Source organism: Ailuropoda melanoleuca, chromosome 8, assembly GCF_002007445.2.
Source record: "Ailuropoda melanoleuca isolate Jingjing chromosome 8, ASM200744v2, whole genome shotgun sequence".
In the NCBI taxonomy this organism is placed as follows: Eukaryota; Metazoa; Chordata; class Mammalia; order Carnivora; family Ursidae; genus Ailuropoda; species Ailuropoda melanoleuca.
Window position 1 is genome coordinate 128,358,239 of NC_048225.1, and position 18,011 is coordinate 128,376,249.

At 61.5% G+C, this 18,011-nt stretch overlaps 2 protein-coding genes across 6 annotated transcripts; both read left to right on the plus strand.

Annotated features, from left to right (window-relative positions):
• The first annotated feature begins 7 nt into the window (after positions 1-7).
• On the plus strand, positions 8-3,594 carry PYGO2 (pygopus family PHD finger 2). The gene is made up of 2 exons (XM_002922484.4): positions 8-309; positions 896-3,594. Exons 1-2 carry the CDS (start codon positions 268-270, stop codon positions 1,961-1,963), a joined length of 1,110 nt encoding a protein of 369 aa, XP_002922530.1. The 5' UTR covers positions 8-267; the 3' UTR covers positions 1,964-3,594.
• A 784-nt stretch (positions 3,595-4,378) lies between these two features.
• On the plus strand, positions 4,379-13,825 carry PBXIP1 (PBX homeobox interacting protein 1). Of its 5 annotated transcripts, XM_034667526.1 has the most exons (12): positions 4,459-4,480; positions 6,447-6,533; positions 7,263-7,402; positions 7,825-7,932; positions 8,077-8,203; positions 8,414-8,478; positions 8,547-8,712; positions 9,970-10,203; positions 10,581-10,660; positions 10,762-10,875; positions 11,380-12,593; positions 13,052-13,825. In XM_034667526.1, exons 5-12 carry the CDS (start codon positions 8,110-8,112, stop codon positions 13,095-13,097), a joined length of 2,013 nt encoding a protein of 670 aa, XP_034523417.1. In that variant the 5' UTR covers positions 4,459-4,480; positions 6,447-6,533; positions 7,263-7,402; positions 7,825-7,932; positions 8,077-8,109; the 3' UTR covers positions 13,098-13,825. The 5 variants fall into 5 exon arrangements, with proteins under 5 accessions (XP_034523416.1, XP_011227306.2, XP_011227307.2 ...); XM_034667525.1 differs by lacking the exon at positions 7,263-7,402 and having other exon boundaries at positions 4,379-4,480; positions 7,804-7,932; XM_011229004.3 differs by lacking the exon at positions 7,263-7,402 and having other exon boundaries at positions 4,380-4,480.
• The last annotated feature ends 4,186 nt before the right edge of the window (positions 13,826-18,011 follow it).

Sequence of the window (18,011 nt, forward strand, 5' to 3'; positions counted from 1 at the left end):
CCGCAGATGGAGGACCCCGGGTTTGGGAGACCGCCGGAGCCCCGGGGAGTCGGGGGGGGATGTCTCCGGTTTAAGGGTAGAGGCGGCCGAGAGTGTGGTCGTTGTGGTCGTGCAGCGCGTCTCGTAAGGCACCTTTGTTCGTATTTGTTAAGTCGACGGGCAAGCGCTCGTCCAAGTTAGGAGAGCTCCTCCGGGTGCGCCCGGGAGGCTGGAGGTGGGGGCAGCCTCAGGGAAACGTGTTTGTGTGCCGCGCTTCCAGGTCTGCAGATGAAGAGCCCAGAGAAGAAGCGAAGGAAGTCAAACACTCAGGTGAGTGCTGCTTGCCGTTGGGGTCGTTCCTGGCCCCCGCTGCCGTGTGTGTGTACCTTGCCTCAGGTACAGCGGGCAGAGAAAGCTACTCTGCTTCTGGCCGTTTCCCTCCACTTTTAACAAATGTGTGGTGGGGGGCGAGGCCGTGGGACCACTGACCTTATCAGTCAGGCCTGGAGTCTTCCTCTCCCCCTGTCTTTCCTGTCCTGGTTCCCTCCTGGGAGATGACACCTACCGTTTACTGAGGGTTTTTCTAATGACTTCTCCGGCACTCTGTGCTAATGGTGCTTTAACAGTTTTCGGAGAGAGGCATTATTCCTATTTTACAGACGGGGAATCCGAGGCTTTAAAAAGCGGAATACCTGCTCGGGGGCCTTGAGGTTCTTCAGAGACAGACTTAGGATTGCGGCACAGTTCTGCCTGCTTTCTCTACCCTCTGTCTCTCTGTTACCGTCTGAGGCCTGTCTCTACGTCCGAGCTGGCTGTTAGGAGCCTGAGTCCAGAACACGTTCTGTGTTTCTGCTGCTCTCCTGGTTTTTAGCTCTTTCCATCCGTGACTCTGTGTCCCTCATCTGTTCCCCACTAGGGCCCTGCATATTCACATCTGACGGAGTTTGCACCACCCCCGACTCCCATGGTGGACCACCTGGTTGCATCCAACCCTTTTGAGGATGACTTCGGAGCCCCTAAGGTGGGGGGTGCAGCCCCTCCATTCCTCGGCAGTCCTGTCCCCTTTGGAGGCTTCCGGGTACAGGGGGGCATGGCAGGCCAGGTACCTCCAGGCTACGGCACTGCGGGTGGAGGGGGCGCTCAGCCTCTTCGTCGACAGCCTCCCCCTTTCCCTCCCAACCCCATGGGCCCTGCTTTCAACATGCCCCCCCAGGGCCCCGGCTACCCACCTGCAGGCAACATGAACTTTCCTAGCCAACCCTTCAACCAGCCTTTGGGTCAGAACTTCAGTCCTCCTGGTGGGCAGATGATGGCAGGCCCAGTGGGGGGATTTGGCCCCATAATCTCACCCACCATGGGACAACCTCCCAGAGGGGAACTGGGCCCACCTTCCCTCCCCCAACGCTTTGCCCAGCCAGGAGCACCTTTTGGCCCTTCTCCTCTCCAGAGACCTGGTCAGGGGCTCCCCAGCCTGCCCCCCAACACAAGTCCCTTCCCTGGCCCAGACCCTGGCTTTCCTGGCCCTGGTGGTGAGGATGGGGGAAAGCCCTTGAATCCACCTGCCCCCACTGCTTTTCCCCAGGAGCCTCACTCAGGCTCCCCAGCTGCTGCTGTTAATGGGAATCAGCCCAGTTTCCCCCCAAACAGCAGTGGGCGGGGTGGGGGGACTCCGGACGCCAACAGCCTGGCACCCCCCAGCAAGGCGGGTGGGGGCTCGGGGCCTCAGCCTCCCCCAGGCCTGGTGTACCCATGTGGCGCCTGTCGCAGTGAGGTGAACGATGACCAGGACGCCATCCTGTGTGAGGCCTCCTGCCAGAAGTGGTTCCACCGTGAGTGCACAGGCATGACGGAGAGCGCATACGGGCTGCTGACCACCGAGGCCTCTGCCGTCTGGGCTTGCGATCTCTGCCTCAAGACCAAGGAGATCCAGTCTGTGTACATCCGTGAGGGTGTGGGGCAGCTGGTGGCTGCTAACGATGGGTGACGCCGGCCAGGGGGATGGTTTCCAAGTCTGGCTCTTGGTCCTTGTTTCCACTGGCTTCCCATCCCCCTGGGGCAGAAACACAGTGGCTCCAGGGGCGGAGAAGGAACTGAAGTGGGCAGGCGGAAGAGCCTGGATTGCTCACTTTTCTGGAAACTTACACGTACACGTTGAGATCGACAGATCCAGGGAACCGAAGCCCTGCCGAGCATTGTGGTGGCTCCAGTCCCCGAAAGGCCGAGGGGTGTGGCTGCAAGAGAAGAGAGGCTGGAGGAAGATCTGGAGGGCAGGGGTCTCCTCCGTGCAGATGATTGATACCCCAGCACCCATGCCTGACGCTCCTAGCTAGCCCCACAGCTGCAGCCTTAGTGTTTGGGGTGACGTGTTAAAGGTTTCTGGCCAGAGGAGTTGGGGTCCCATCCCTGCAGTATCCTTTTCATGGGCTTTAGGAGACAGCTTTAGGGAATAAATGGGGAATTTTCCTTTTTCTCACCCTCTTCCCTCGTCCCAAGATCTACCCAAGTCCTACCCCCTCAGAGAACCAAATAGCTTGAAGGGAGAGCTCTTGGCTGGGGCACTTTCTCGGTGATTGGGGCTTCAAGACTGTGGGTAAGAGTTGCTGTGCGGACATGTGTCCCTCATACCAAAGCCACTGGCCCTTTCTCAGCTTCTCTTGGGCTTTTCTCCTAATGACCATTTTTTTGCCAAAAATTGGGATATGCGGTCTGGCAGACCGGGATATTTGAAGTTCAGACTGTCCTGGAGCGTGGACTCTGCTTGAACGGCCCTCCGTGCCTCGCCAATTGTTGCGCGGTCCTGCCCGCACTGGTCTAGAGCTTTTGGGATCTGTATTGCTCTGCCTCCCTGGCTCGATTGAAGGAAAGCTTGGAAAGGCACAGAACCCTTATACCTCATCTCCTGATAGAAGGATCCCTGTCCCAGCCCATGGGTAAGGGAGGCGGTGGGACGGGCATTGCTGTGGTCCTGAGATGCAGTCCAGAGTCTGGATCTGTTTTGCTTCTCTTTCCCTGCCTTTCTGTCTTCTTGGGCCCAGTGATCTAGCGGTTACTCCTCTCAGCCAGAGGCCTGCACTGGGCTTCATGTGTTCATATTTTATTTTTTAGGCACTGCCTGCCAGAGATGGGCTGGGGGCCTGGTAGGAGCTCAAGCACACATTCCTCAGTGGGGTGGGTAAGGCAGGCATAGGTGTGGCCCAGAGAGGAGCTAGTGGTCCGGATCCCCTGCCCCCTTCTCTTGGGACCCTAGCCTGTGAAGACTTAGCAATGTACCGCAGAATGCGTTTGTCTGCCCTGGGGGGGCAGCCGCTTTGAGGCTGTGGGAAAGAAGGGAGGGGTTTCTGGGCTTCTCTCTTCCAGCCCGGGGTGGGGGGGACCCCTGAGCTTTGTGTTGTGTTTGTGGTTCTGTTGACCTTTTTTTATCTGTTGCTATTTTTGTGATGTCTTCCTCCCCAATCCCCTCTCTGCCTTTTGTAAGTGGCTCCTGGGGGAGGGGGCCTGCTCAATCCTTCTCTCCCTCACTCCACTACTTTTTGGAAGCAAGTGGGGGGTGGCAGAGATGTGGTGGTTGGGGGTCTTTTGTACGATTGGATTAATAAAAGGACCTGAAAACCCGGACAAGGACTTCTGCTGATCTGCACACAAAGGTTGGAATGAGCCTCTCACCGGTGGGAAGGATGCTCGAGGGGCGAGGATATGTATGTGCCCCAGGGTTCCTGGCAGCGGGACTGGCGGAGAGAGATTCGGGACCCTGAGCTGATCCTGGTACTAGTCGAGGAGTCAAGGGAGGCCCGGGTGCGCCAAATCCCCTCCCCCCTCCTCCCGTCCCTGCTGTGAGAACGCGTTTCCTTTCTGGGCACATTCCTGGGCCAGGCCTGCAGCCAGGGCCTCGGGGACAAACGCTGTTAGTGCTTCTGGGTTTAGCGCCCCCTCCCCACATCCCCATTGTGGGCGTTAGCGGTCAAGTGTAGTGGGAAGGGGCTGCCCTTGGTCTAGCAGATTTCACTTGGGGACGCTTCCCAGACCCCCACAGCCTCCCCTTTTAGAAGCGTAGCAGTGGCATCCTTTGCACCGGAGCTGGATGAGAACGGCAGGAGAGCTATTTCCAACCAGCGGCTGACCATGTCCCCTCCCCCATCCCGCAGCTGTGTCTGTCTGTCCTACGGTCGACCTTGCCCCTTGGCCCTGCTGTCTCGGGAGGTGCCCCCCTCTCCCTTTCAGTTGGGTCTTCCCTCTAGAAACTGTCTAGACGCCGGGAGAGGAGGGGAGGTCGCCCCAAACGCAGTTTGCTGCGAGCCCAGTCCGCCCCGGAGACGTGGGCCGGGGTTTCGGCCGCCAGCCCTGCTCCTCAACTCCAGCTCTTATTGGCTGAAAGTTTCCGCCCCCTCGGGGAAGTTGACCTTCCATTGGCCAGTCCCAGTCACGTGAGCCTCCCTCCATCCCTGCGGGACCGTAAACCCGCTGCGGCAGCAACAGGTCGGCCGAAGACCGAAGGCGTGCTCAGGTGGGGCCCTTCGGGGCGGGGGTCCCCCGGACCCCCCGCGGCACCGGGGCGCGCAGCCGGGCGCGCTCCGCCGGGGACCCGGGCGCTGCGCGTCGCTGCTGGGCCGGGGCGGGGGGGCGCCCAGGGCGGCTGTCCCCGAGACGGGAACCGNTTTTTTGTTGGATCCTGCCTGGGTGGGGAGGGGGTGGAGGCGGAGAGGTCGGCGAGAAAGAGATCTGGAAACAGCGCGGGGAGGGGTGGGGGTTAGACCGAGGAAGGAACTTCCTAATAAGGCAAAGAGATGCTGGCGGGGGAGAACGGGGCTAGCTTGTGGAGTCTCGGGTGAACTCAGCCGGGAGAGAGAAGTAGCCGAGTTCGGGACCCTGAGGGCAGGGGTTCCAGACTGTCTCCTTTTGGGTCTTGTTGACCCAGATACCGTAGCTGGTTTCCATGGAGACGGTGGGTCTGACATCACCCGGGTTGCCATGGTGCCTGGTTCTGGAGGACCGGAGCAGGCGGTACACAGCCAGGGATAAACAGGGACTGCAGCCCAGGCTGCTGCCACTTCCTTCCTGCCACCACCTGTTAGCAGTCACACGCAGCGGCTGGGGACGGGAGACAATGACAGCCCAGTGTGTATGGGGGGGGGCGGCCGCTCGGGGGATGCTGGCAGAAGCTGGCCAGGGCATCCTGTGGGTGCTGCTAGTGCCAGGGAGGCATGGGTGTTGGGGAAGACACCGTGAGCTGTCCCTCCCAGCCGTGGATCTCAAAGGGCCACAGGTTATTAGGGTCCTGTGCAGGAGGACTTGCACCAGCTCAAACAGAAGGGGGCTGTGTGGGGGTGTCATACTGTCACACTTCTTCCCAAGCCTCCCTTCCCTTCCTGGGGTGTGCTTACAGAGCCCTTTCCACTTGCCGCCCTTTTGGCCCCTCAGGAAACAGTCACTTATCATCCGAAGGACCACAGTCCAAGACTTGAGGGGTTGGCTCATCTCCCCACTGCCTTGTCCCAGGCCCCAGTTGCAACTGCCAAGCCTGAGGGGATGGTCCTGGGCCTCAGTGACGGGGTAGATCTCCCTCTTAGCCTGCTTTGTGTCAGGCTTTGGAAGCTGACGCAGCTCCCCAGCCCCATCCTGCTGAGTCAGAGTGGATTAGTGAGGGGCAGGCCCACAGCGTGCTGTCTGCTGCTTTGCAAACTGTGACGTCTTTATAACAGCTGTCGTGAAAGCCTTTCCCCGTGGCCTTCACGTTCCCCGAGATGAAACTCTGCGGACTGCAGAGAAAGGAAACAGAGTTTAGAGTGGAGCGTCCACACGACAAGGAGTTTTACTAAGGGCACGTTCAGATGGAGCTAAGCTCTGCCTGTTCTCCTCAGGCCTGGCTGCACACGGGGACCGTCTGGGAGGGTTTAAAAAAGACCCAGGCCTGAGCCTGACCCTGAGACCAGTTGAATCAGACTCCAAGGGAATTCTCGTGTGCGGCCAGTGCTGGGGATCCCTGAACCAGACCGTGTGAAGGGCTGGTGCTGGCTGGGAGGGTGGGCAGGAGTCCTGTTTTCTGGGCCCTGGCTGGGGAGGTGGTGATGGTGGGAGACTCTGGGGTGGTTACTTTCCTCGCTCCTCTCCTCAGCTGCTCATCCTTGGCGAAGTCGAGTTAGCCAACCTGTATGGCCTTCATCTTCCCTGACTCTAATCTGAGGGCCTGGCCTGGTTGGCCCCCAGAGCCTTTCCAGCCCCGTGCTTTGTCCTTTCGGGGTCAGCCCAGTCTCCCAAGGCCCCACCGGTCCCTGGAGGGGTACACTGCCCTGTGGCTGTTGGCAGGTTTTGCTCTTGCAAGGCTGCTACTGCCCAGAACAGTTGAGGTATCAGGGTTAGAAGGGTTGGTTTTGGAAACTGCCGCCGGGCCCTGGGGACCCGGCCAAGGCTGCTCTCTGCACCCTGCCTTTGCTGAAGGGAGCTGGGGTCCTGAAGAGCGCTTTTCTCTGCAGGCAGCAGCGACAGCAGCTTCAGGGCCCTCAACAGCTATGGCTTCCTGCTCAGACTCTGACAACAGCTGGGTGCTTGCCGGCTCTGAGGTAGGGACAGCAGGCCTGGGAACTCCCGGAAGAGAGGTCCCTGTAGGCCTGGGCTGCTCCTGGGTCTGTGCCCTTCCTTGGTGCCTACGGTCACCTGCATCACCTCCTGCCGGCTGCTAGGGGAGCTCCAGGGGCAGGAGGAGGGAGATCAGGCCCCAGGAGTCAGGTGGCGGGACTTGGACTGGGTCTTGAAAGAAGGGTACCATGGGGTCACCTGCGAGAAGTAGGGGACTGGCGTGAGCAAGGAGTCTGGGGCAACAACAGGAAAGCCATTTTGAGGGAGACTGAGGCAGTCCACGGGATGAGGTGGCGATGTGGGCTAGACTGTGTTGGAATGAAGCCGGGGCGGAGCCTGGGAACCCCCAAAGACCCAGGCAGGTGGGCGTCTTCCTGAGGGGGACTCACAGAAGGGCTTTGGATGGAAGCAACTCAGGACAGTCGTTGCCCTGGCACAGGGCCAGCCACCCTGTGGGCGGGGTGAACAGGGGAGCATTTTGAAGGTCCTGGGGTGTAGCTGGTGGTTGGCAGGGCAGGAAGCCAGTGGACTCCTGTGTCCCCAAAGCCACTGAGAAGGGAGAAGGGGGTCATCGAGGGTCCTGAGCCCTGGCGACTTGGTGTGTTAGCACTGCTGGGGGGGGAGGAGGGGAGGGGTGGGAGTGAGGAAGCTGGCCTCAGGGAGGTGCTGGGGGGGCACAGGGGCAGAGGAGAGGGACAGACTCTCTCTTCCAGAGCCCTGGCCTCCTGTGGGGGACCTTTGCTGACCGCTGGACATTTTACCTCTCTGTCCTCCCCTGTAAAAAGGGGATCGTGATCCCTGGCTTATATGGGTGGCCACGAGAGAAATTGGAAGTTGCAAAGAACATACTCAGGTGGAGAATGATTCTCGGAGGGGTGGCAGGAGCCCTGGATGGGGGAGCAGGTGGCTGGCCTGCCGAGGAGGGATGCGCAGGGAGGGAGAGCCCGGGTGGGGCTGGGGTGAGTTGTCTTCGGCCAGCGGCTGCCAGGAGAAGGGCATGTGGGGCAGGGGGAGAGGCTGGGAAAAGCCTGGGAGATGCAGGTGAGAAGGGCGGCCCGTGGTGTGGACAGCCGCAGGGAAACAGAGGGGGATGTGCCGTTGACCCTTAGGCACCCGGGGGCTTCGTCCTCTTGCTGTCCAGGCAGTCGCCAGGTTTAATTGGTGGGGGCAGGGAGACCCAGGCTTCAGCCGGCTTCTCTGAGGGGGTGGGGACGGGGCCACCAGGTTTGTGTGTCATATAGTGTCTCGGTCCAGTGGCACTTTTTCACTGAACAGAAACAGCCCCTGGAAGGTTCCGCACAGCAGCAGTTGAGATTAGGGAACGGCCCAACCCCACGTCCAGCTGACGCCTGCCACCCACCCTGCCTCAGCTCACCACTGCGTGTAGGAGATTTTTGTGAGATGTGGGTGGGGGTCGCTGAGCCATGTGGCGGGGGGGCCGGGGACCCCAGCAGAGCCCCCCGTGCCCCTGGACTTGTCCTGCTGTGCTCCCTCCGCACAGCCTTCTGCCTGCACCCCTTCCCCCAGAGCCTGCCCGTGGAGACCCTGGGCCCGGAATCCATGGTGGACGCAGAACTGGAGAGCACTCCCCAGGCCCTCGGGAGCCCCTCCAAGACAGCTGCGGGAGAGTTAGCTGGGGCTGAGGACGGAGGAGGTAACAGGGCTCCCTGGGGGTGGGGGCCCATTTCCTCCAGGAAAGGGGGTTTGGTCTGTCATATTTCCTGGGTTGGTCGTGGTCTAAACCCTTCCTGCCACGTCCTGTCCTGGCATTTTCCTGCCCGTCCAGCCTGGTAGGGCCTGCAGGAGCCAGAGGGCTGTGTGGGAAGGTCAGTGGTGTTTTTCCTGGGTCTTCCTTCCTCCACAGAGACCGTCTTCCAGGGCGAAAGCGCCCAGTCTGGTCCCGTTCTGCCAGAGAAGACTGAGGCTGAGGTGAGGACCAGTGGCTGGGGGAGGGCAGCAGGGAGGGGCCCGGAGTGCTCATGGCCGTGTCTGCTCAGGATGACCTGGAGGGCCATGGCTGTGCTGGGGGGCCCCTTGGCCTGGGAGACACACTGGTCCAGGGAGATTCGGACGAGGCCTTAGTGGCGGCAGGCCTGGGGCCGGACACAGAGGACCCGGAGGATCAGAGCCCCCAAGGGAGCCTGCCTTCATCACCCAGTGCAGGTGAGATGCGCCCCTCTTTATTCTCATTCCGGAAGGAACGGGGGCTGAGTGCTTGCTGCTGAGCGTGGCTCTGGTCCAGGCGCTAGGCCTTAGTGGCTTCGTGGTCCCCTCATGCTGCGTCAGTGAGTCCTGACCACTAGTCCTGAGATCCCTGAGTCTCAGAGAGGTTACGAGATGTGACCAAGGCCACGTTGCTGGTAAGCGGCAGGGCCTGGGTCTGCTGGACTCCCTCCCCTCTGCTGCGGGGCTGCCTCTCCTCGTGCGTCTAGACTCAGCTGTCGTCCCCTGAGTCCCCGTCATGTGTCTGCTGGCCCAGGAGACGAGGGAGGGGGGTGCTGCACGGCCTCTGTGAGAGGCAGTCTTGTCTGAGCCAAAATGCAAGTCAGACCAAGAGAGCAGGAGGAAGAGCTGGAATTATGGCGCCCCTCGGAGGGGGAGGGCGGTTCAGTGCGGGCGGGGGGGGCGCCCTTGGGGAACATTCACCCTGGAGGGGATGTGGAGCGCAGCCTTGAGAGACAGCAGGCTCTGGGTCAGTGGGGTCGGAGGAAAAGAATGTTCCAGGCCAAGGCTGTAGCATCTGCAAAGGGATAGGGCCACCTGTCCTGCGCTAAGGAGCAGCGTATGAACCCGTGTGTGTTGAGGGGTGACAGGTGGAGGAAGAGGCTGGGGCCACGTAGGGGACAAGTGCAGATTCGAGGCACGTGGTGTCAAGTTGTCTGGGTGTGAGGTGAACAGGGAGGGCTTAGGCAGCCAGATGGTAGCAGTGGTGCTTTCTCTGCATGGGGGTGGGGCAGGGACTGGACCAGAAGAGAACCAGCGTGGAGGACAGTGTGCTGAGAGTTTGGTCCCCGGTGACAGCAGGCAGTCATCCAGGTCAGGACCTACAGGCTGGGGGCTCGTCTGCCACAGAGGGAAGTCGGCGGTGGGGGTGACAGCGTGCAGTGAGATGGCCAGTCCCCCAAGCACTCCCACCTTTAGGCCAGGAAGAGCCAGGAGGGCCCGAGAGGCAGTGGCCAGGCGGATGGGAGCTGCCGAGGGAGCTTGAGGTGAGGCACGTGGGGGAGGAAGGAGGCTGATTCAGGGTAGGGCTGCTCCTTGAGTTTGCAGATCCAAAGGCTGGTACCCCCCACTCAGCTGGGCGGGGCAGTCACGGCTGCTCAGGTGGACGTGCCAGGGTCCCCACGCGTCCCTGTCTGCGGTCTCTGCCCGCATCATTCTCCGGTTGCCTCACTGCCTCGTCCGCATCCCTTCCTCCAGCGTGGTCCAGGGAGGAGACCCGCTGCTCCAGCAGTGAGGACGACACCGACATGGACGTGGAGGGTCTGCGGAGACGGCGGGGCCGGGAGCCTAGTGCCCCTCAGCCTGTGGGGACCCTGGGTGTGGAGGACCAGGCCGGAGGCGAGGGTGCAGGCTGGGAGCTGGGCATCTCCCTCAACTTGTGCCTCCTTGGGGCCCTGGTTCTGCTGGGCCTGGGGATCTTCCTCTTCTCTGGTGAGTGACACCTCCCCTGCTGGGGCCCCGCCCCCTACACCACATCCTGCGCCGTCTCCATCTCAGGTAGTTGTCAGAGTGGGACAGTGGTGAGTGGGGATGGGGCCTGGCTTGTCCCTGCTGAGCCCTGAGGGAGGCTGTTGTGCACAGTTCTCCCGGGTGGACGTCGGGGTGCTGGGGCTGGCCATCCGTGACTCAGTGATTGGCCTTTTGGCTGTTCGTGCGGACTCTGGGCCCCTTCCCTGCTGGCCGTCTTGGCCGTGGGGTCCAGGTCCGGGGCAGGAGGGCGACTGTGTGCGTGTGTATGGAGTGGAGGGAGTGGGCAGGGGAGGGGTCTGGTGTGCATTGGGGCAGTGCAGGACTTGGCCTTCCTGCAGGGCCCGTAGAGGAAGTGGAACAGGTCTTCCCGGACACGGGGTTGGACATGGAGGTGCGGGACGCTGCGGGGGATGGGCAGGTATGCTCCCGTGTGCCCAGAGTGGGGCGGGGCCTGCTGGGGAGATCCAGGGCTGCCGGGGCCGTGGGGCAGGAGGGCATTGCTGGCTCCTTTGCCCTCAGGATGGGGCCCCGGGACTCTCTGACAGCGTCCCCAGCCTGCAGAGCATGGCCCTGCTGCTGGACAGACTGGCCAAGGAGAACCAGGACATCCGGCTGCTGCAGGCCCAGCTGCAGGTGCGCACGTGTGGCAGGGCGCCCCCTCAGCCAGGTGCCGGCCTCGTGTCCTCCCCCAGAGCTGTCTTTGCTCACCCCCACCTCAGCCCTCTCGGCCCCCGGAGAGCCTGTTCACACTCCTCCCGCCCAGGCCCAGGCCCACGTGCCCGTTGGCCGAGGCTTGCCCACATCGACTGGTGGCTCTGGTTTGCCTGGCGCAGTGCGAGAACCTGCCCGGGCTCCAAGGGAGGGCAGCGCGGGGTCACTTAACACTGTCTGTTCCAGGCGGGGGAGGCGGGAAGGGCAGGGAGGGCCACATGTGGCTCATCTCAGGTGAATCGAAGTGTGTGCTTGTAGGACACGGGAGCCGAGGTCTGTGAGGGAATTTGGGGGTCCCAGGCTCTGGGGCAGGTTGTGGGGGGCAAGGAGGAGAAGAACCAAACTCTCTGAGTGGCCAGGCCCGGGGAGGGGGTAGGAGGCCCTGGGCCGGCCCTGACAGGACCTCGTGTGGCCCCTCCACCCCAGGCCCAGAAGGAGGAGCTTCAGAGCCTGATGCAGCAGCCCCAAGAGCTGGCAGAGGAGAATGCCCGGCTGCGTGGGGCCCTGCGGCGGGGCGAGTCCTCCCAGCGCGCCCTGCAGTCAGAGCTACAGCAGCTGCGGGCCCGGCTGCAGGGGCTGGAGGCGGAGTGCGTCCGGGGCCCCGACGGGGTGTGCTCAGGCTGGGGCACGGGCTCTCAGGGTGGCAGGGTCACCGAGGAGCGAGGCCCCAGGGAGCAGGAGCCAGGCCCTGGCTTCCTGGAGCAGAAGGAACGGCTAGAGGCTGAGGCCTGGGCCTTGAGGCAAGAGCTGGAGAGGCAGCGACAGCTGCTGGGGTCTGTGCAGCAGGACCTGGAGCAGAGCTTGGGGGGCGCGGGCCGAGGGGACCCGGCGCGTGCTGGCCTGACCGAGCTGGGCCACAGATTGACCCAGAAGCTACAGGGCCTGGAGAAATGGGGCCAGCACCCTGGGGTCCGTGCCAATGCCTCAGAGGCCCGCTTCCAGAGTTCCAGGGAAGGGAGTGGAAAGGAGAAGCGACGGGATGGGCCGGGGGACCGCAGCACTGAGCCCTGGAAACACAAGAAGGAGGGGTCTGGCTGGGAAAGAAAGAAGAGCTGGCAGGGTGAGGACAGGGAGCTGGCCGGGAGGGGGAAGGAGGAGGGTAAGCCATGGGAGGGGAAGCGGGGCAGCAAGAAGGATGGCAAGCGACAGGGCCCCAAGGAGCCCCCTAGGAAGAGTGGGAGCCCGCGCTCCTCCGCGGACAGGCAGAAGCACCCTCAGTGGAAGGAGGGGGCTAAAGACGGGCATGAGCCCCTGCCACTATGGGCAGGGCTGTCGAGGCACAGGTACCGGGCGCCCCAGGGCTGCTCAGGCGTGCACGAGTGTGCCCGGCAGGAGGGTCTTGCCTTTGGTGTGGAGCTGGTCCCGGTGCGGCATCAGGAGCTGGCCTCTCTGCTGACGACTTACCTGGCGCGGCTGCCCTGGGCCGGGCAGCTGACCAAGGAGCTGCCCCTCTTGCCTGCTTACTTCGGAGAGGACGGCATCTTCCGCCACGACCGCCTGCGCTTCCGGGACTTTGTGGATGCCTTGGAGGACAGCCTGGAGGAGGTGGCTGTGAGACAGACTGGTGATGATGACGAGGTGGATGATTTTGAGAGTTTCATCTTTAGCCACTTTTTTGGAGACAAAGCACTGAAGAAGAGGTGGGCAGCTGGGCCTGGGGGTGGAGGGGGGGTGACCGAAGGAGCAGGGACCCTGAGGAGGGGTCTGTTTGAGCCAGTTTCAACGCCCAGCTGGCTCCCCTTGGAGCAGCATCTGGAGACTTGCCTGTCTTCTGGGAGGTCAGGGAGCTGCCCGTGCTCACCCCATGTTAGTCTGGGCGGCCCCTCCTGGGCCAGGGGGTACTTTTCCTCCCGAGTTGTTCTGTCCCGCTCAGACCTGCAGCGTCCAGGGGGTAAGGGGGTTCCTTCGCCTTCCTGCCGCCCTGACTGTGGGGACTTCATCCTGGGGTAGTGGTCTGGTCCCTCGATACGGTTGCTGGTGGCCGCCTGTGTTAGCTGCTTTCCGAGGAACAGGGTCCCTCCCTTCCAGGAGCCCCTTCTCATTGCACAGCATCGTCCTCTGAAGACCTCTTCCTGCCCCCACCCTGTGTCCCCCACAGGTCAGGGAAGAAGGGCAGACACTTGCGGAACCCGGGGAGGGGCTGAGGCCTGGTGTCCCTGGCCCCGGGGACCATGGAGTCTTCGTTTCCTCTGGCCCAAGCGGAGCGGAATCACTGATGTCACGGCTGCTGGGAAAAGGCCTTAGCGATCTGCCTGCCTTCTGTCTCTGCAAATACGTGCAACTGTGGGCTGTGACTGGGGGGGGGAGGGGCGGAATTCTCATTCAGCAGCCACAGCTCTCATCTTCCCGTGTGCGCATGCCCCCCACGGTGGGCCCTTGGCTCCACACACGGACCTGTGCGCTTGGGGTGGGACTGGGGTTGCTGGCTGGAGGCCCAGCACGGGGACTTTCCCTGGGGTTTTGTTAGATGTGGAAGCAGCTGTCCCCTGTGGGGGGGGGTGAAGCCCCCTTTTTACCCCTTGCTTCTCACGTGGCCGCACCTCCCGTGTGAACTGTAGTCTCAGACCCGAGTTCAATGCTGTTGGAACTGTGGGGTGGGGTGGGGCTCTGTCAGCAGGGTGGTATTGGAGCACAGGGGCCCCCACACCCACCTTGTCCCCCACGCCACCCTCCCAGCCACGATGGGCCCTTGGGACCGGCACTCCTCACTCTGCTTGCACCCGCCTTGGGGCCGCTCCTGGAGATAGAGAAAGTGAGCTTGGGCTTTGGGGTGTGGTCGGGTGCGTTCTTCCCTGGGAGCCTTGGGTTTCTGATCCTCAAAATAGCGGATTGGATGGCTGGGGAGAGATTAAATAAAGCAATGTAAGCACAATGCCTGTTCAGTGTTTGGCACTCAAAAGCTGTCAGTCTAGGGTGTGGAGGAGGGAGGCGGCCCCTCCCCCCCGCCAGGCTTCTGCGTTGGGTGCGCCGGGAGCCACCAGGAGGCGCCGTGCCTCCACGTTTGCTGCAGACCTCGCCTCCCCCACCACTTAGTGCCCTAACTGCGGACCCTGCCCCGCCCGGCCTGCGCGCTCCCAGATCCCAGACCCCGCTGGGCTCCTCCTCAGAAAGTCCTTCCCGACGAGCCCCCTTGATTGCCCTGGGAGTCCCCCGGGCGTCCCCTGGGCGTGTAGGGGCAGAATGATGCGGTGTGACTTCGGGCAGGGGAGAGGGCCTGAGGGTTCCAGGAGGGGGTTGGGGTGGATGGCAGGTGCTTCGCGGGGTGGGGCCCGCTGGCTGCTAAAGGGCTATAAGTCAATGAGCTCATGGGAGGGGGCTGGGGGCAGGGGCCTGAACCCGGAGCGCGCCAGTCCGCGGCTATGAGGTCTGGGGTATGAGGGCGTGTTAAAGAACGTGGCGCCCAGCGGAGCTGCGTTCTGCGGCAGGAGGGACTCGTTAGACCTAAGGAAGGCTCCTCCCAGGCAGAGGGTCAGTGACTGGGGCTGGCGGTCGTCAGGAAACGAGTCTTGTGGAGGGTGGTTGGGAGGACCCTGGATAGGCTGGCCTGTGTCAGCCTGTTCCCGTTCCTGGTCTAACGCAGGTGCTCAGAATTTATGCTGCCTCACAGCTTGACCAGTCAGCTTGGGCTTCCAGGGCTGGGATTCAGGCTAGAAGGGAGGCCAGATTCCTCATCCTGGGGAGGGGGCACAGCCTGGCCTCCCTGGCTTCCCAGAGGGTCTGGGTGCTTCCCGCTTCTCTGCTTCTCTTCTAGGGCCCATTTCCTTCATTTGCATGACAAACTCAGGGAGGCTGGGAAGAGCCCCCAAGCCCCCCCTTCTTACCCGCTCGCTCGGGAGAGTAGCAGTGCTGAGCTGGCTGTCTCAGAAACTGCTGAATCAGGGCGAACGGGAGAGAGGGGGAGCAGCCTGGCGGCCAGACGGTTTAGGTGATGGTTCAGGATTCTCCCACAGGCCCACCTGCAAGGCCACGGAGGAGGTTTGCTGGGGGGAGGGGGGAGGGTGCCACCGAGGGCATTAGGGGCAGGGCACCTGTATGAAGGAAGGTGCACATGGGCACTGTGTCCTGGGTGGAAGGGACCAGCTGTGAAACGGGGGTAGTTAGGAGGTGCCAGCCAACAGCCCAGGAGGGGGTAACGCGGGCCTGACTTGGACCATGCATTAGAGTGGGCCCTCCTTGGATGGGCCTAGGCCAGGGGACAGTGGAGGGGGTGCCGAGGACTCCAGCTTCCCAGCCCTGGTACAGGTGGGTGATCACGTCCCCCTGCAGTGCAGGGAAAGGAGGAGCTGGTGTCACAGGGGTGGGGTGGAGACGGGGAAGCAGCGGGGCTGGACTTTGCAGGATATGGGAGATGGAGAGAGCCAGCCTCCCAGCAGGTCACCCACTACTCCAGACACATGTATGTCCCCTCTCCCCATTCCCTTCAAGGCAGGGCCCCTTGGAGAAGTTCTGACCACTGTCACTTAACCTTACTGAGCCTGAGGGGAGTGACTTGTCCCCTGAGGTCATCACTGAGACCCTGTCCACAGAGGGGCGGCTGTCAGGCTGGGGCAGGGCAGACAGGAACCGAAGCCAGGTACTGTGGAGAGGAAAGCATCAGCCCCCTTTGGAAGGTCGGTCACCTGTGGGCCACACAGACCTGCCATGCTTGCTGATCTAGAAGGCAGCCTCGGGCCCTTGCTGAGGCAGCCCGTGGGGGCAGGCAGGGACAGAAACCGTGGCATGAGGCCTGCCCAGCAACGGGCTGCCCCTCTTATCCACTTGGGCTGAAAACTCATTCACCTGTCTACCAGTTGTACGTGCAGCATGGGCCCCCGGACTGGCGTCACTGCTGTGCTTGGGAAGCGTGAGTGTGGCGCTGGGGAGAAGCACAGGGAAGCAGCTCCCCGGGTGGCCTGCCAAGGCTGCCGGGGCTGGGAAACGGCCGGCACCGGAGCCACGCAAGCTCTGCTCCTCCGCTCACAGCTCCTGACTCTTAGGCCAGTCTGTCCACCTCCTTTAATTTTTTTTTTTAAAGATTTTATTTATTTATTTGACAGAGACAGCTGGCGAGAGAGGGAACGCAAGCAGGGGGAGTGGGAGAGGAAGAAGCAGGCTCATAGTGGAGGAAGCTGATGTGGGGCTCGATCCCATAACGCTGGGATCATGCCCTGAGCCGAAGGCAGACGCTTAACCGCTGTGCCACCCAGGCGCCCCCCACCTCCTTTAATAAAATAAAAACCAACCTGTGTCACTAAAAAAATGTGGAATGAAATCAGTAAATTACTTTCAGTGGCCGTGGATGTGGGGTCAGTTCCCCAGCTCCGAAGCTGACATTCAGTGCACAATCTTCTAACAGAACAAAAATAGTTCTCTAAATGATGAACCTTTAAAAAAATCTTGTGTAGGGGACATCTGGGTGGCTCAGTTCGTGAAGCATCTGCCTTCCTCTCGGGTCATGATCCCAGGGTCCTGGGATGGAGTCTGGCATCCTGCATCGCATGGGGTTCCACCTGCTCCACGGGGAGTCTGCCTCTCCCTCTGTCTGCCGCTCCCCCTGCTTGTGCTCTCTCCCTCTCTCTCTGACAAATAAATAAAATCTTAAAAAAAAAAAGGTCTGCCTTTTTAGTGAGGGGTGACTCTCAGGGATACTTGTGTTCCTGAGTCCTGGGGCCACTTCTCTGTAGTCCGAGGCCGGCACTGGCTTCTTCAAGCCTCGTCTTCTGGAACCCCCATGAGGCAGCGTAGTCTGGCATCTCCCAGAACTCCGGCCACACCTTCCTGGCTCATCTGTGCTTCTGCCAGACCATCCCGCCCCTCCCCTTTTTGCTGCCTCACCCTCAGTAGCACCCCGGCCTGCAGACCCGGCCATCCACCCGAGGAGTGCCTCATGTTTGGGCAGCGCGGTATGGCTTTCAAAGGCTTTTCATGTATACTAACTTAAATTTGATTTCTTTTGGTTGTGGCAGGAAGGAAGAGTAGAGGAGCATAGAGTTTCAAGGACTAGTGGTGTCCCTGCAAGGGAAGCACGGCTCTGGGGAGTAGGTGTGCGAGTGGCCTTGGAGAGCAGAGCGGCTGATGTGTGACTCCGCAGGCTGAATGGCTTTGGGTGACCACAAGGCCCAGGGTATTCCATGGGAGCTGGTGTCCGAGGAGGAGGAAGAACCCTCTGGCCATCTGAGGTCAAGGGTCACCATGGAGGCAATAAGGCCATGGGGAGTGGTGACAGGAGCCAGTGGCCAAGCTGCAGTGAGTGGGAAGGAGTCTTGGGATCGCTGGCTGTGGGCACTAATGAGGGAAAAGCCTGCCCAGCCAGGTGGTTAGGAGCCTTGCAGGGGCCAGAGTTTTCCAAGAGACAAGGGAATAAAGGGCAGGAAGCTGAAATGGGAAGGAGGGAGGCCACAGACATGAAGTCTGTGCTGAGATATGTGGGTGGAGGGCAGTGGGCACAGTGAGATGCAGTTGGGGCAGGGGGCAGGAAGGGAACTCGCAGAAGCGGTTAGGAGATTTCCGATCACCATTGGGAATTCTCGGGAGCTCCTGACAGCAGGGATGGGAGAGGCACGAGTGTGATTTGGGTCAGGTGAAGGAGGGACCTGGGGTGGAGTCCTGAGTCCTTTCTAGTGATGGAAGAGGGATTTGAGCTTTCCGTGGAGCTCGGAATAAATGCGTACTGAAGGTGTGCTGGAAAATCGGATCCCGTGTTGAATTCTAAAACCACAGAGTGCTCAGAATAAACAGCAGCTCCACATCTGGATGATGCTGGAGAATTTACCTACTGTATTTTTCTCATTTCCTTCTCACTGCAGCCCTGTGAGACGGGTGTTATCAACGATGAGCTCAGAGTGACTCGCTGAAGGTCCGGAGAAGCGTCCGAGCTGGATTAAAGCCCCACTGTGTGCTGCCTTCTGAGCGCACGGATGAGTGCGGTAACTGCAGAGTGGCCACAAAACCAAACCAAACACAGGACCTTCCCGAAGCCCGTCCTGTCCGCATCCGGCCGTGCCCATATCTGCTTGGCTTCTCGGTCTCGGGTTCTCCGCAGCAGGTGCCCACGCCGCCCCTCTTCCCTGACGGACTTC

Bases quoted from the DNA above. Each gene is read 5' to 3' on its own strand.
- PYGO2 (XM_002922484.4), top strand. From the start codon at position 268: ATGAAGAGCCCAGAGAAGAAGCGAAGGAAGTCAAACACTCAG. The intron at 310-895 runs GTGAGTGCTGCT...GTTCCCCACTAG, and splicing joins GAAGGAAGTCAAACACTCAG to GGCCCTGCATATTCACATCT.
- PBXIP1 (XM_034667525.1), top strand. From the start codon at position 6,483: ATGGCTTCCTGCTCAGACTCTGACAACAGCTGGGTGCTTGCCGGCTCT. The intron at 6,534-7,803 runs GTAGGGACAGCA...GTCTCGGTCCAG, and splicing joins GGGTGCTTGCCGGCTCTGAG to TGGCACTTTTTCACTGAACA. The intron at 10,876-11,379 runs GTGCGCACGTGT...CCTCCACCCCAG, and splicing joins TGCTGCAGGCCCAGCTGCAG to GCCCAGAAGGAGGAGCTTCA.